Genomic DNA, 15,965 nt, shown 5'->3' with positions numbered 1-15,965 from the left:
AAAAACAGGGTCTAAATCAAAATTGTAGGGACAATGGTTGTTTTTCTTTCCTCAAAACAATTAACCTTTGGAGGGACAAAGCCTAAATTAAAATCAATGGGTATTTTACCTCCCCAGCAGTCACTGCTCAGTGGGTAAAACTTTAGAAACTTAAGGATGGGCTTGTAGACCTAAACTTTTCTGATTGGCCACTTGAGCAATCAGAAAAGCTCTACAAAGCAGTCTGTCTTTGTCGTCTTTGACAAAGACAAAGATGACAAAGACATCTTACTTTAAGGAGTACCACAGAGATGACTATTTTCACACATACACTGTGCATTCACTACTAGATGCAATAAATAAAAAAACTAGTGCTCTGCAGTGAGAAAACTGTTATTATTTTCTATGTAATATTTTTTCAGCTCTGCACCTTCCTCACATGATGGTGAGGTAGTGTGTGGACTTTTTCCTATTTTTTTTTAAACGTTTAGCCAATTAGCCCATTAAAGCATAAGCTATAACTGGATAGGCTATAGGTCAAATTTCCGTCTGGTGGTCAATAAGGAGAAAACACAGACAGGCTATAGGAGAAATGTCAACTTAGCACGTCGGCAAGTGTAAACTGTCAGCATCTGACAGAGCCTACAGTCCTGCCTCCTGGGGAAGATCTTGGTTGTGGTGTAGCAGTGCTAGCACTATTAGACCGGGGAAATCTGGAAGCTGGCTTCACCCTCTGACATTATTTGTAGAAGAAAATGTGTATTATATTGAACAATTTCCTATAGTTAAGGGTATTTGATGCTCCCCAGAGAAATGCAGAGAAAACTAAATCGCTTGCCACTTATCACCACTGAACCTTGGAACCTTCTGGGAGACTGAGTTTTAACTTTAAAGACATCAAATACTCCAAAGAATGCTAGGGGGAGATGCCAATCATGGCAGCATGTTTTCAATTTATTTATATTAAAGCACGTGTTTCATACCTTAAATCATATCTAGAACATAACATAAAAGTAGTAATTAAAAAAACAAAACAAAACAAAAGGAATACAGGGTATACTTGTGCTGTATATTCTTTGCCTGTGCAAATTGTTGCCTTGGGCTCGTGGACATGATAATCCATCCATGGAGAAAGTAAATGTCCAAGGCTGTCAGATCACTAAATCATCTTTAACCTGCCAGCTTCCAAATACTAAGTCTGTATGACGTCCAATTGAGCCAATTTACACGATGTGAAAAAAGCTGAAGGTAGTTTATACAGTTTTGATGAATTCACAGCGAGTAAGTGTTAAGCAACACCCTCACTTAAATCAAAGTGTTTCCAGTACTGACATGTGGCTGTGTGTTATTTTCTGATTGTTTCACAGCAGTTATGTTCTAAAGCACAGCTATACAAGCCCATACTTCCTCACAAGCCTGTGGGAAGGCACTGCATTGACAGATTTTGTGTTATAACTGAAGAGCAGGCTTCATCTTGTCTAGATGAACCGTGTGTGTGTGTGTCTGTACTGGCTGTCAAATATACACATGGAGATGCAACACAGACTGAGAGCAGAGGCAGCAGATGTGAGATGGTCGACACGTTTTTACAAAGTCCCGTACACAATAACAGTTGCTGTTATGGCAGCGGACTAATTAGCCTAATCTTCAAGGGTCTGAGACAGTGGAAACAGAAAAACAAAAGTTCAAGACAATCTTTTCATTACTTAAAAAGAAGTTTGGGTTTTGTTTTTTTTTTGCTTAACACCAAACCACATATATATTTGATTACACATTTGCTGATATGTAGGGACAGACGCACCTGGAGATAGTGGAAGGTCCTCTCCTTGAGCTTGCTCTCAATGGGCACCAGGGCTTTGTCATAGGCTCCTCCTCTGGTAGAAGGATACACCTCTCTAGCCTGACTCACTGTCATGGCTGACCAGGTGCTCCTCTTCAGGGAGTGACCATGATGCCCGTGGTGTCCTCCTCCTCCCTCACTCCCCACCAGAGCCATTGTTGTGCAGGCCATGCACTCCCCAGACCCCGGTCCGCCGCCTCGTTCCTTGGGCTTCTTCATGGTGAGCTCCTGAATGGCAGCATCCAGGCTCTCATGTCCTCTGGGATACCCCGGTCTACCCCCACCCACCAAGTAGCTGCTGTCACTGTCGAGGTTGTCATCGGAGCTCCACCAGCCTGCTGTCCGGCTGCGGTGGCGTCTGCCTGACTCATGCCGCGAGTCTCCACTCTTGCTACGTTCTCGAGACTTGTTCCTCCTTGTGGAGCGAGACTGGTGGCCTGAGTAGTGGCCCTCCTCCCCTCCACTCCTGTGGCCCCCGCCTCTCTCGCTCCGGTAGTCCCCTCCTCCCCTCGTACCGTTGTACTCCCGTTTGGATGGCGCCTCCAGGGAATGGGACTTGGCAAAGAGGCGCTGCACCGAATTGACCAAGTGGCGTATGCGCGAAGGGCTCTCACTGCGTTGCTCAGCACCCCCACTGGCAGTGCGCTGGTATTGCAGTGTGTGGAAGCCATCATGATGGAAGGGCACCTGCTTCTCAAACTGGTCGATCATGTTTGAGGGCATGCGGTGCATCTTCCCCCCGTGGCCTGAGGATAGGCACTCTTCACAAGAGTCAAATGACTGGAGAGGTGGGTGCTGGTTGGGGTGGGAGCGGGGAAAGGTTCCTCCTCCAGAGTGACTATGGGAGTGTGAGCGGGAGTGGTGCCTCTCCAGCGCCAGGGCCTCAACCGGACCTCCCCCGGGGTAAAAGTGGCCATCGCTGTGACCGTGGTAGTAGTCTCTGCCTGGACCGTCACAGTCATCAGGCGTGCAGTGGCAGGGACCTCCTCCGCCACCACCCGAGGAATGCTGAGACATGCTCCGGCTGACATGGTACCCTTTCATAGGCGCCGGGGCATGGTGTGCCGTCCGGGCCGAAAGGGGGCGCTGTGGGCGTGACAGGGCTGCACCTCACTCACCTGGTGAGAAAAACAAGAAATAATGTGAAGACATTTTATTTAAGTGTAGCAAAGGAACAACGATTGCAATGTTGTAGACTGTTTGGATGAGAGTTATTTTTTTGTCTAATTAGGCCTCTCATACCTGTGAGAAAGGACTAAGACCTCAAAGGGATGTTTTTTTATAAAACTTTGAGTACAGGTATAAGGTAAGATTAGAGGCACACATATGGGAGGTGCAGCGATGGGACATTTGTGGTAGGAAGTAGATTTTGTTGACTGATGTCAGGATTATTTTCTTTCTTCTTTTTAATGGATGCATGAATTGAAAGTGAAAACAATACTTTGTTTTTTTCTGATTAACATTTTTATTGATGTTGCACTTCATTTTTTACCCAACCAAAGACAAAACAGAGCAAAACCGAACATTCATCCCGCGGCTGCAATAAGTGGCCGGAGACAGCTTTCCTCTTCTTATTCATCTCTAAGACTGCAGGGCTGATAAATCAAGAATATTAGCCTTTCTCTCTCTCTCAGCGTGTATCTTCAGTTGTTCCTCTCCCTCTCTCTAACAGCTTTTGCTCCTCTTTGACATTTATCGTTTTATTCATCAGCCCAGCGCTCCGTGTTGTCTGTCGTTTTCTCCATCCAGGCCTGCAGGGAGTCTTTGAGCATTCCTGTGATTTAAAGCCGAGGAAAGCAGGTTGTATATTGATTACCTGCATCCTAATGCAAAGGAGCTAGAGAGTGGCTGCAAGCATCCAAGCATACTGCAGAGGGATTTCGGCAGATGATTATCAAATGAACAGCAATGTCATATCCACGGGACTAGGTGAAAACCAACCCTACTGTTGCCTCGAGAGGATGAAAGAGTAGTGGGATGATGGGATCCTCTCCACAAAGCTAATGTAGGACCTGAAACTAGTACCTTGTCAAGCAGCAGTAAAACCTAAGTAAAAGTAAACAGAATGTAAACAGGATGAAGGCTATCTCTGGGTTTCCTTTCTTCTCATGGCATGGATAACAACTGAGATTACATTCCAAATGTAGTAATCATGCATTTCATTGGACTGGCATAATTGCTGCTGGTGTAATCACATCCTCTATTAACCACTTCACCACTAACTATATAATGAATCACGGGCACACAGCCTGTTCATAATGCACACGAGCATTTGCCATCATTTCTAAATTTGATTAAATTGAGATTGAATTACTCGATGCGAGCCAGTATCGAGCTGCTCGGCTGGATGGGATTCACTGAGCTCCTGCGAGTGTATTTGCACTTGTGTTTGCCGGCTTTCACGCCGAGATGAGAGATAGGGGACAGATGCTGGGATAATCATTAAATAGAGCGTGGCCTGTTTGCCTTGATTGGCTGAATGAGAGCTGCCACCCAGAAAGCTCACCCACATCCAGCCGTGTCATTGGTGTGGCCGTGACGATGGACCTCTCCAAGTCAGCGTCCAACCATGGACAGATTTTAGACAGCTGTGCCACCTGGGCGGACCGAGCCACCTCTCATTAACTCTGTGGCTTTGTGATCATTTGACTGCCAAAAAATAAAACCTGTAAGCATTTTCCTTTTTGACAAGATATAAGCAGTGCACAATTCCTGCGGGGAAATGCAACAATGCTGCCATTACTGTGCAATACTCTGCATGTTGCAGTCAAAACAACAAAAGCCCAGGAGCTAATAATGACAGTAAAGTCAGTACCTGTGACATTATGAATTATTATCATCTTCCTTTTGTCGTTCTATCCCTCATTCCATGGTTGTGTGTTTGTGTTGCATCAGGTGGATAATGGTGACCCCTTAAAAAATACTTGAAAATTTTGATAGTGGGCAGATCTTGTGTCTCCATAAACATGAATTAGAAGATGGGACTGCCCTATAACAACATACTTGTAATACTGAAGCACAAGATTTAACCTGGAGGTAATAGAGCTAACAAAATGCACTCTGGTTCTGTTAATTTGTAGTCTTTCAGCTACACTGGTAATAAAAAAAGTGGTGTTTTGGGTCCCATAATTAGCACAAACATTTCAGTCCAAACCAATATAGTTTAGATGAGTATTCAACATTATATAACCATACTTAAAAAGATTCATCGAGAAGGAGAACTACTAATACTACCACACAGTCAAGATAGTATCCATCTTGGTTGAACAATGGGACGGTCTAAGGAGCTTAGTGAACATTTAAGTAGGAGAATGATAGACTCACATAAGTTTGTAAGGTCTCTTGGAGTGATTTCTAAACAACTGCAGATTCCAGGATCATCATTACAATTAATTCTATGTAGGTACAAGTTATTCAGATATATCCCCAGTTTGCCAAGGACTGGAAGAAGACCTAAACTGTCACCCTCAAATGAGAGGAAATTGGTTAGGATGTCGAAGAACAACCAAGGAACCACCAAGGCTCAAGCCTGCCATGGACTGAGAACTGCTGGAACACCAGCATCACTGACCACTGTGAAACGGGTTTTACAGTGGCCAGTGATGCTGGCCACTGTAAAACACTGTAAAGAAGAAAGAAGTCCTTTTCCCAAAATTGACACCTTCAAGCTGGATTGAAATTTAGAGCTTCCCACATGAATAAACCAAATGCCTACTGGAATAAAGTTTGATGGTGAGATGAGACGAAGATCGAGCTTTTTACCCTGATTGTTTGCATGTTTGGAGGCTTTCAGACCTAAGAACACTGTACCAACTGTCAAGCATGGTGACAGTAGCATCATGGGCTGGGGCTGTTTAGCTGCCAGTGGTACCAGTACATTGCACCAAAGAATAAGGGAGAAAGAGGACTCCCTTCTTCAAATTCTTCAACCTCACCTCAAGTCAACAGCTAGATGATTGAAACTTGGACACAATTGGGTGCCTCTACTGGGCAATACTCCTAAACACACATCAGTTTTGTTTGGAATGCAGAAAGCAGACTAACCTTAAGCTTCTTGGTCTGGTCCGAAAACCAAAAAGTTTAAATGAACATTAACAATTGAAGCAATGTTCGGATAATATAGCAGCTAGCATTGGGTACTAGTAAGCCCCCAGTAAAACAGGCTTGGAGACTCGTTGGTAACCATTGGTCTCCCCAACCGACTGTGAGTGATTGCTGAGAGCTGCTGTGAAATCGATTGTTAAGCTCTAGTCACACAAGCCTAAAGACCAATCAACGATCCCATCGTGAAAACCTTCAGAATGATGGCAGCACCATCATTATCTACTATGTTATCACTCTGTGACAAAATGGAGGCTAACATAGCATTTAGACGCACACGCATTGGCAGTGCTGTAGCAGCTTGAACACAAACATCAATTTCTTCTGTCATAAGTATACAAGTCAGATAACACCAAGGATCTCTTGTGTATTCTGTTTTACATATAAAAATAAATGTTGATATTTCATGTTTTAACAGCGATTCAACGTTGAATCTGAATTCATTATCAAATAACTTATTGAGAAAGATATTTTATGCAGTGTGTGATACTAGCAGACTGCAAAGTGAGCACCACCACTCTGCCTGAAGGAGTAAATTAAACCATGTTCTGTTTATTATGAAGTCTTTGGCTTTGGAGCAAGCTGCTGGCTGGGAGCTGTCAATCACAATGACACACACACACACACTGAATATGTGGCTGTGCACACACACACACCAAAAGGAAACATATGCACACACAGACCGCTAAGATAGTAAGGTATGAAAGACACATCTGAACTTTGGCTGTCACTTTCTCTTTATTTCCTTCTGTCTCTCCCTTTCACTTCTTCTCTCTCTCTTCTAGTCTCTCTTTCTGACCTACTTCTATCCATCCTCCAGTCATGTCTCTCCCTCCCCAGCTCCTTATTTTTTCTTCTTCATTTTTAAACTTGTCAGGATGTCTGGCCCTCTGCATGTCAGCACTATGTGTTGAGTTAATTACAAAGTTTCCTTCCATTCTTCATCTCATGGCCTCTGCCATCCATCAGTGTTCTCTTCTGTGCATGTCTTCTGAGATAACTGAGGTATTATAGCATTATTTACACAAATGTTACACAACAAATACAAAAGAGTTTCAAGGTGCTTCTCCATTATTTCTCCAAAGTGTTTTCAACACTCTTCAAATTAAAATCAAACTAAATGCCACTATTTAAACTGATTATAAGCGCTTTCTCTGTTTTTCCCATTTGTCTTTACCAGCTAAGACATCATGATAGGTATTTGTTAGATTTGTATTGTTTATTGTCATTTATGCTTAGAAATATTTATTCATATATTCTTAGAGTTTTATAATTAGGTGTAGATTGGTAGAGGTTTGATCCTTAATAGTCTGCAAGCTTTGTGTGCATTCCAGAGCTCTCTGACTTTCACACCCACATTTTAGGAGCATTCGAGACGTCGTACCTTGTCTTATTGTTTTATGGTAGGATAAACTGTTTTAGGCTAAGTGCCTTTTGTTTAGATGGACGGCTCTGGGGAGTCTTCCTGGGGTCACAGTTTGACCCCCACACACAGATACACACATACACACACACACACACACACACACACACACACAGACACACACACACACACACACACACACAAGGTATTCTTTGTTCACATGTATACCTATGAAAGAGGTCATATGTTAATGAACCTATGCATATTCATGTAACCACAATAAAAGAGCAGTGTTACGGGAGAGCGGACGAGAGCAACTGGGGTCAAGCGAAGGAACGGCACCTGTCCAGTTCTCTCCCGTGCACGTGAAACATAAAGAATGTTGCCTACTTCGTGTCTTGCTTGCTGTATAATTACATTGCCTTCAACGTTCCAGCGAATAGGTTCAAGCTACAAACCTATCAGTATTATTTTCATTTTTTGCATGCGTGTATGTTCTGATGGCACGTTTAAGCAGTGTAGCCTGGAGTGCACCTTACCCGAAATGTAACTACATGTTGCGAGCACGCAGAGCTAAACAGCTGTGATTGATCTGCTTCACAGAACCATGCCTTGTAAACACAGTATATTGATTAGCAGAGGGAAAACGCCTCGCTGAAACAAACTGTAAAAGGCTCTAATTGCATCTACATTGCCCACAATGCCAATGCCATAGCTACTATTCTGTCAGTGTTGAAGTATGCCACATTTGTTGTTTTTTCAGTCCTGACAGCAAGTGAATAGTTTCCAGTCTGTCATGAAGTCTTGTCTCTTTAGTAAAAGTGAACATGATCAGCTCAGGTTCACTCCTGATGGACTGAAAGCAACGCCAAAGAAATGCAAACAATAACAAAGCCAATACGGTAGTGACTCAACTCAGGGCTGCAAATAAAGATTTTTTTGTGGACTGATTTTGTCACCGGGGCAGGATCGCCAAAACTTTTTAGGGACTATTTCAGATGAAAACAAAGGTTGACCTTGGAAATGGAAACAGGCACTGGAAACTTTGCACCCTTTCCCAACTTCTTGTCTTGCACTTGTAACTTTAAATTTGACCTATGTCTGTTTTTTTCGGTTTTTTTAAGTCTCTGATGGATTGGATCGTAGAACCGGATGGCAGTGCAGCCGGTGCGATGGTTTCTAGTTTGTGTTTTCCTTCAGTAATTCTATTACTGTTTGGTAACCTTCCCCCTCCTTTCAGCGTAGGCAGAAATATTCAGTAACTGCTCAGTTGGAGCCGTACAACACGCTGCTATTGTTTAACACTGCTTGGCATCGAAGTGATTGTTACAGAGGCTTTAGTCTGGAGCTGTTTCATTTTAAATATTCATGCGCTCATGCCAGCTGCTCTGACCCACTTTGCTAACAGCTGAGTCTGCCCGCTCTCCACTGGGTCTGTAGGTAGTAGGTCAAAGGGTGTTTCAAATCAGTGAAATGTAAAATGTAACACCTGGAAAAGTCTAATTGATAAATGTTTTTTTTTCTTTTTACTATCATTTTTTATTGCCTGTCTGAAGGCAAGGTAGCTCAAAAACATCATAAGAGATTTTCATGAAGAGTATTAGGGAGACAGATAGGCAGGAAAAATCATAGCTGCATGATATATGCCCACTTCTAATCAATTATCAGCATCTACAGCGTGGCTGGAATTGTTTCCACTTTGTGAGTCTGTATGTGAGTTATCATGGCAAGATGTGGCCAGATGACATGAGGAAACAAAAGAAAAAAAAGAGGAAATCAGGATGCACAAAGTACAGAGGAACAAGAAGACTGGGGGAGAGAACAGGAGGAAAACACTTAAGAGCAACGTACAATCACAAGTCCCCCAAAAAGTTGGGATGCTGTGTAAAATGTAAATAAAGACAAAATGCAATGAACTGCAAATCCCATGAACCAATATATTATTTAGAAATGAAATATTTAAGCTTAGAAAAAAAAGTAGTTTTGAATTTAAGGGCATCAACCCATTAAAAAAAAAATGGGACAGGGCCATGTTTACCATTGTGCAGCAATGGTATCTTTGGTTTCATGATGCACCAAAGCTGGTCAAAGGCCTGGATTCCAGACAGACCAGTTAAGCACCACAACTCTTCTACTACAAAGCCATGCTGTTGTAATAGATGCAGTATGAAGTTCAGCATTGTTTTATTGAAATACTGTTTATGGTGACAGAGTGGCCTGTCCTGACTAGAATTATTCTGTTCTTGAACACTGACACATATTCACATTTTTCAGTCCACTGGATTAAAATGGAAACTCTGCTCTTTATTTACTGCATTCAGGATGGCTTTCTTTCTCTCCTCACACACTCACATAACTTGGGGTGAATATACACAGAGTTGACTGAACTAGCTGCTGGTCTGAAACAGGAAAATTGGTGTTGCTAATCTCACAGTTAATATAAAGCTAGCCAGCACCTTAACTTGTCTACCATGTTAGCACTAGTCTGCTTCTGTTCAACGGAGGAGTGGAGGTTCTGATCTACCGTTGTATGTTTAATCATGCTGCATTTTTAAAGGAAATAAAGGAAATAAATGATGACAGCCTTTTAGAATAGAATGTAGCATTTTTTAACTTGTTTTTTGGATGCTAAGTAGAAAGCTAAGCTAGCTTTCTGCTAATAATAGCTTAATATTTAGAATGCAGTGAGATCCAATAAGATCATTTATTTTAATGCTTAGTTATAACGCAAAAACATGTACATTTGAATGTCATTTAGTCTCATCTGCGTATGTCATGAATGAACAGTTTTATATATTTCTCCCCATATGTTTTTCTACAGACAGTAGCTTAATGGGGGACAATAGCAGACAATCATTTGGACAAGGCAGGCACAGCCTTGGGTTTTACTAAAATGGGCTAGCGCTGCGAGGCAGTGGGTATTGTGTGCCTGAATACTGGCTTTGTTTGAATGCAGATACAATGAACCAAGCTAGAACGTGGTCCGAGGCAGATAACGTCAACCCATTTAAGAAAACAAGGTGAACTTGCATAGAACGCTTATAGAATTGTAGTCAAACAATAGGAAAGTTTTTGCTAGTTTGGTGTCTGCCCATATGTGCTGGTACCTCAAAGATACTATTAACCACAGGCACTCTGCAAGCCCATAATGGCAAGTGGGACAGACAATAGTGAAATGTATGACTATGGGAATAGGAAATAATAGAGGATTGGCTCAGCTATGTGTTGGCATGCACTTCCTTTTTTTCAAGCCAGAGACATGCATGCTGGGAAACTGGCAGAAGGACTGATTTGCTCTTCTCAGCTTTTAGCCATGAATGATCTATTTTCATTTTTCCACTGTCTTTCTCCGATATGCACACAACCACACCACACACACACACACACACACACACACACACACACACACTGTTCTCTGGCAGCCGAGTAACTACCGTAGCTAACTCATCATGATCCAGAAAGAACCAGGGATGATGGGAAAGACTGAAGATTTCAAGGGTGACCTGGAGAAGAGGACCCATAAAAAACACAACTACAGAGCCAAGTTGAGCTACTGCAGCTCATTATCTCTGCGCATACAGAGAGGAGGGCACAGGTGGGTAAAAAGGGTGTGAAACATTAAGAAAAATGAGGAAAGAAATGTGTATATAATGGCTGTATTTGCAAGTTTGCAAGGCGCTGTAGACTTTTCAGTGGGAAGTGGCAGAAGCTAATATATAAACATGGCGGTGCTGAAAGGTAGGTTGCACATTCGCATGAATGTGCGCCCACATACACACTCTAGATGCTGAAATAGTTGTTGGTGAAGGCAGTGGACAATTGAGTGGTGCTGGAAATGCCTATGAGGGACAATAAAGAGTGAGAAGGGAGAAGAAATGTAGCAAGAAGAACAGAAGGGTAATGCTAGAATGAGAGGCAGAGGGAACATGACAGTGGATGTGTGTGTGTAAGACAGAGAGATGATGGCCACAACACAGGGGAAATATGCTCCCATCATAAGGGCAAAATTGAAGAGTGCCTAGGGGGCAATTCCTCTATTGCGCTCTCTCTGTCTCCTCCTCCTCTTGCCCTGTTTTCCCATCTCTCGTCTTTCCCATATTCCCTTGCACAAACCTGTGTTCTCCCTTTATTCTTCTACTCCGGTCTCTCAGAAAAGGTTGGCAGAAAATGTTCAACAAAACCAACACCATTAGTTTAAAGGAGGCGCAGGGTTAGCACGACTTTTCTTTTAAAGCTACCTGAGGGATGTCTGTGTGATGGCAGTCCAGAATATATTATCACAGATATACATCTCTGGAATTCAAAGACAATTCTAAGCGATATGCTATCATCCGAATTTTCCATGGATTCAACATGCTGCTATGAAAACATCAAGTGTTCTGACACAATGGGTAGTTTTCACTGCCCTTTGCACACTCCAGTGACCCATATGAGGATTGTGCTGTTTTGCATGCATGAATCTGTCCACTTTGGTCAATTCAAGGCACGAAAACAGTTTGGTATAAGGAGATACTGTGTCCATGACTAAGCAAGGTTACAAATAAATATAAGAACAGCATGCTGAATAGTTACTATATATTTAATGGTCTTCTCATTGAAGGTTGGAAGTATCTTTATCATAATGTCCAAGGCAATAGTGGCTCACATAACTACTCATTACAACCAAATTATGCAGGAGAGCATCTGTAAATGTGCAGGACATTGAGCCTTGACGCATATGGGCTACAGTAGCAGAAGACCATACCAGGTGGCACCTCTGTAAGCTAACAACAGGAAACTGAGGCTTTGTGTAGGCTCACCAAAACTAGACAATAGAAGTTTGGAAAAATGTAGCCTGGTCTAATGAGTCTCAAGTTCTGCTGCAGCATTTGGACTGTGAGGTCAGAATTTGATGTAACCAAAATGAAAGCATGGCTCCATCCTGCCTTGTATCAATGGTCCAGGCTGGCAGTGGTGGTGTGATGGTGTGGGGGAGATTTTCTTGGCATGCTTTAGGCCCCTCAGTACTGCCAGAGTATTGTTATTGACCATATTCATCCCTTTCTGACCACAGCATATCCATCCTCTGATGTCTGCTTCCAGCAGGATAACTTTTGATATCAAAAACATGAAATCATCTTGAACTGGTGATTAAGATTGATTAAACTTTTACAATCCAGAGGAGTGCTGTGACTTGAGGTCCCCAGATCTGGTGACGTCAACAGTCACCAGATCTTAATCTTAAAAAACACCTTTTGGATTTGGAGGAACAGGAGATTCATATTATGTTCAAATTGGTTCTTAACCTAAAAAAATGGGGAACACTGTATCATAACATGTAAGCAAGCTAGTTGAGTTTGGATTTTTCTTATTAATATTAATAAACACCCACTGCATCACAAAGAATGCAGACAACATTTAGACTGTGCACTTAAGTATGCAGAGCAGTGCAGATCTGACGGTGAACAGTGTTCTTTTCCTCAACTGACAGTTCAGCAGTTAGACACAGATTTCAGGCGTATACTCTGGAGTTTTTATGTAGTTCAGCAGCCCTTTTCTTGCATGTATCTTGCACTCCAGCTGAGCTCTTGGAATTCAGAGTCTCAGTATCTGACAGATGATTTATATCGACTTATATCGAAGACCCCCATGAGAACATATCGATTCTGCTTCCCCTTCACGATCTGAACCCTCACGCTGTTTCCTAAGAGAGACACATGCATGAAACCTACATTTACACTGTATTATTTTTCTATTAGTGTGTTACTCATATCCTCATTCCATCTACATAGTTAGACACTCTAATTTGCTCTTGGTCAGATCGTGCAGGTCTTTTGTAAATTAACTGCCTGTGTCTGTGTACTTACATTTGCACAATGTTAGTGCATCACCTACAAAACTTCCATTCCTATCTGTGCTATTTTTGATTGCAATGCTATGCTAATTAGCCCCACTTAGCCCTTAATTGTCCATTATAAGGCAATGAACTTCCCACTTACTTTAACAGCCTCTTGAAATCCACTGTAACGACAATCCCACTATTAGCTGTAATGCATCTTCTACGCTTAGAAATGTTTTTAAACTTTAACATTAATACCAATGGAATCTAGAGCAGGCAAGAAGAATATTTAAAACTCAATGCAATACTTTTGATAAGCACTTGCATCCAACCAGTGTTGACTGTTGACAGAAGTCTGTAACCCAAAGTGGCCCATAGTGTCAGAGCTCCTGGTATGCTGAAAGACTTAGGGGCATGGAAATAACTTCACACTAATTCCATCTGTGCTTCTCATAAATACACAGTTAGTTTTTTATTTAACTGATGTTAGTTTTTTTTCTTGAATGAATACTTTAATTTTCATGAAAACTGTATGTGTGAGAGGACATCCTTCATGATTTAATGCGTCTTTAAGGCAATCCGTTGCCTGTTTACGTACAAATTATTTTAAAAACCTAATGCAATTTGACTTCCTGAATTTGCTGTGACTGTCAAGAGTTTTGGAGAATTTGAACACCAGCTAACTTATTCTTTATTTTCTTCTCGCCACCCTTTCAACCTTAAATATAAAAACATCAAATTGATAATGTCAAAATGTACTCCTCTCCTCTGACCATCTCGTCTAACATCTATTAGTCTGATTCAGTGAGCTCGATGAAAAAAAAACACACATTTAGCATTAAGCTGTATGTTTATGCCACTGAAAACAGCCTGAGAGAGCTTCTGACTGTGACTTAATGAGAAGGAAAATACCAACACCACTTAGCAGAGCGCTGCTCACTTGTAATTGGCCTTCATTTTCCCTCTCTGCCTCAGATAACATGTGAGGACATGAATGGTGTATTAGATGGGGATAAACAGGGATCAGAGGTGATGAAAGAACAATGTAACAGGCTAGTTCAAAAAATCCGCTGTCAGACATCAGGGGTTAACCCTCTGATGGTGAGTCCTTCGGTACCGACATGCACGTGATGTAGCTAGAGGCTAAGGCCTTGATTATAGTTTCCATGACCGCGAGCCTGCCTGGGTCAGAGTGACATAAATTTCGTCATCAGACTGAGAGAATGTGCAGACATCCATGTGCTTGCCAGTTTTTTGTGACTTTACGTCATAATGCAAGAACTGGGCATGTGCCCCAGGCGACGGACTTCAGGTGGTCTTCAAAGAAGATAACAGGAATGTCTAGTCAGCCATTGTGTCTGCATCTGTCCACAACAGAGTATAATCAAGGCTTAGGTGTCCCTCCCTCCTTCCTTAATGTATTAAGAGGGAGTACCTGACATCAATATTTTTTTTAAGTTGAAAGATGGGCGTGGTACAACACCACATGAGGGGCTCCCAAACTGGATTTCACATTTCACCCCCACCTACTTATTACCTTCCCCCTTTTCTTTTTTTGTTTCCTCCTTATTTCTCCTCTCTTTAGTCAATCAGCTTTTCTCAGCTGTTACCTCGTCACTTTACAAATATCTTTCTTTCTCTGTACCTCCACCTCACTTTTTGTTTCTGCCACTCTCTCTATGGATTGCTTCTCCTTCTTTTCCCCCATGAGTACCTTGAGCCGCTTGCGTTGTTTTACAAACTCTCTTGACAGAAAATCAAAGGTAGATGCACAGACCGATGCTTAGAAAAGAATTAAGTCACACACCAATGGCAGCTTTTATGTTTTCACAGTGTCATAAATAACAACAGCCTTTGAATTGTTTTTTAAACCTTTTAAAGACATTTTTGGTTTTCGGGTTTGTTTGTTTTTTTAACTTGAGTGAGTTATTTTACTTCATTGGTAGCAAAAAGTCCTTCAAGAAGCTAGCTTCACAAGTCATCGTGAACTGCCTCAGAATACATATTTGGGCACTTTGTGAAATAATATCAGAACTTAAACTTCATTGTTTATTGGGATACACTGAACAATCATACAATCATAACAGTCAAATCCGATAAAAAAATCTTCAAAAGTTTGCTGATTTTCCTCCAAAATAGATCTTAAGTTTGACTCATTTTTGTTGTTTTTTTCCCTAAATTCGGGATTTGTTAAGTGTCAGGTCTCTCTTTTGTAGCATCTTATGAAACAAGGTAAAGAATGAACTTTAATTCTGAACTGCCATTATAAACTGGCAGGAACAATTTGCTCTTCCCAGCTTTTTGACACAAATGAAATTTCTTACTCTCCTTATCTCACATGCACAGACATAAACACAGTTTTCTGACACACAGAAGTCCTTCTCATGCAAATTTCGAATATCTACAATTCCCTGACTAATGAGCAAAATAACATCTGCTCTGGATGATTGCGTGATCTGATCAAAATGCTCCAGAAGTTCTTCTACATACAACTTGTACTCACTTTGTTCTACATTTTCTGAGATAGAAAAAAAGAAATGTCAGTTACTATATGAAAAAAATACACATAAAAATCTAACTGCTTATGATGTTCTGGGCTTATTTGACTGACGGGTGAGCACCGAGATGCAAAAAATCACAGCAAAACATACAGGAAGGAGTAAGGACAAAATCAGAGGAAGTAACTCACAAATAATCATCACATAGTCACTCTGGTGGCAATTTACAACTTTAACAGTAATGTAGTTTTGATTCCCAGACACTTTAAAATCCTCCATGTGCTGCACATGCATGTACAGTACAGCAATGTCCAAGGTGGTCACGAAGAGTGATGAGCAAACACAAACGCACACATCCATCCATAC

The 15,965-nt window shown here is 41.6% G+C and overlaps 1 protein-coding gene across 3 annotated transcripts in view; it reads right to left on the bottom strand.

Annotated features, from left to right (window-relative positions):
* dlgap3 (discs, large (Drosophila) homolog-associated protein 3) overlaps positions 1-15,965 on the bottom strand; it is a 162,872-nt gene that overhangs the window by 28,309 nt on the left and 118,598 nt on the right. For all 3 annotated transcript variants that reach the window (XM_025902372.1, XM_025902373.1, XM_005453886.4), the window contains exon 3: positions 1,781-2,937. In XM_025902372.1, the coding sequence (XP_025758157.1) occupies positions 1,781-2,863 (1,083 nt within the window). In that variant the 5' untranslated portion in view covers positions 2,864-2,937. The remainder of the gene's footprint in view (positions 1-1,780; positions 2,938-15,965) is intronic.

This window comes from Oreochromis niloticus, linkage group LG22, assembly GCF_001858045.2.
Source record: "Oreochromis niloticus isolate F11D_XX linkage group LG22, O_niloticus_UMD_NMBU, whole genome shotgun sequence".
In the NCBI taxonomy this organism is placed as follows: domain Eukaryota; kingdom Metazoa; phylum Chordata; class Actinopteri; order Cichliformes; family Cichlidae; genus Oreochromis; species Oreochromis niloticus.
Note: the sequence above shows the minus strand (reverse complement) of the source record. Positions and strands in the feature narration are given on the sequence as shown.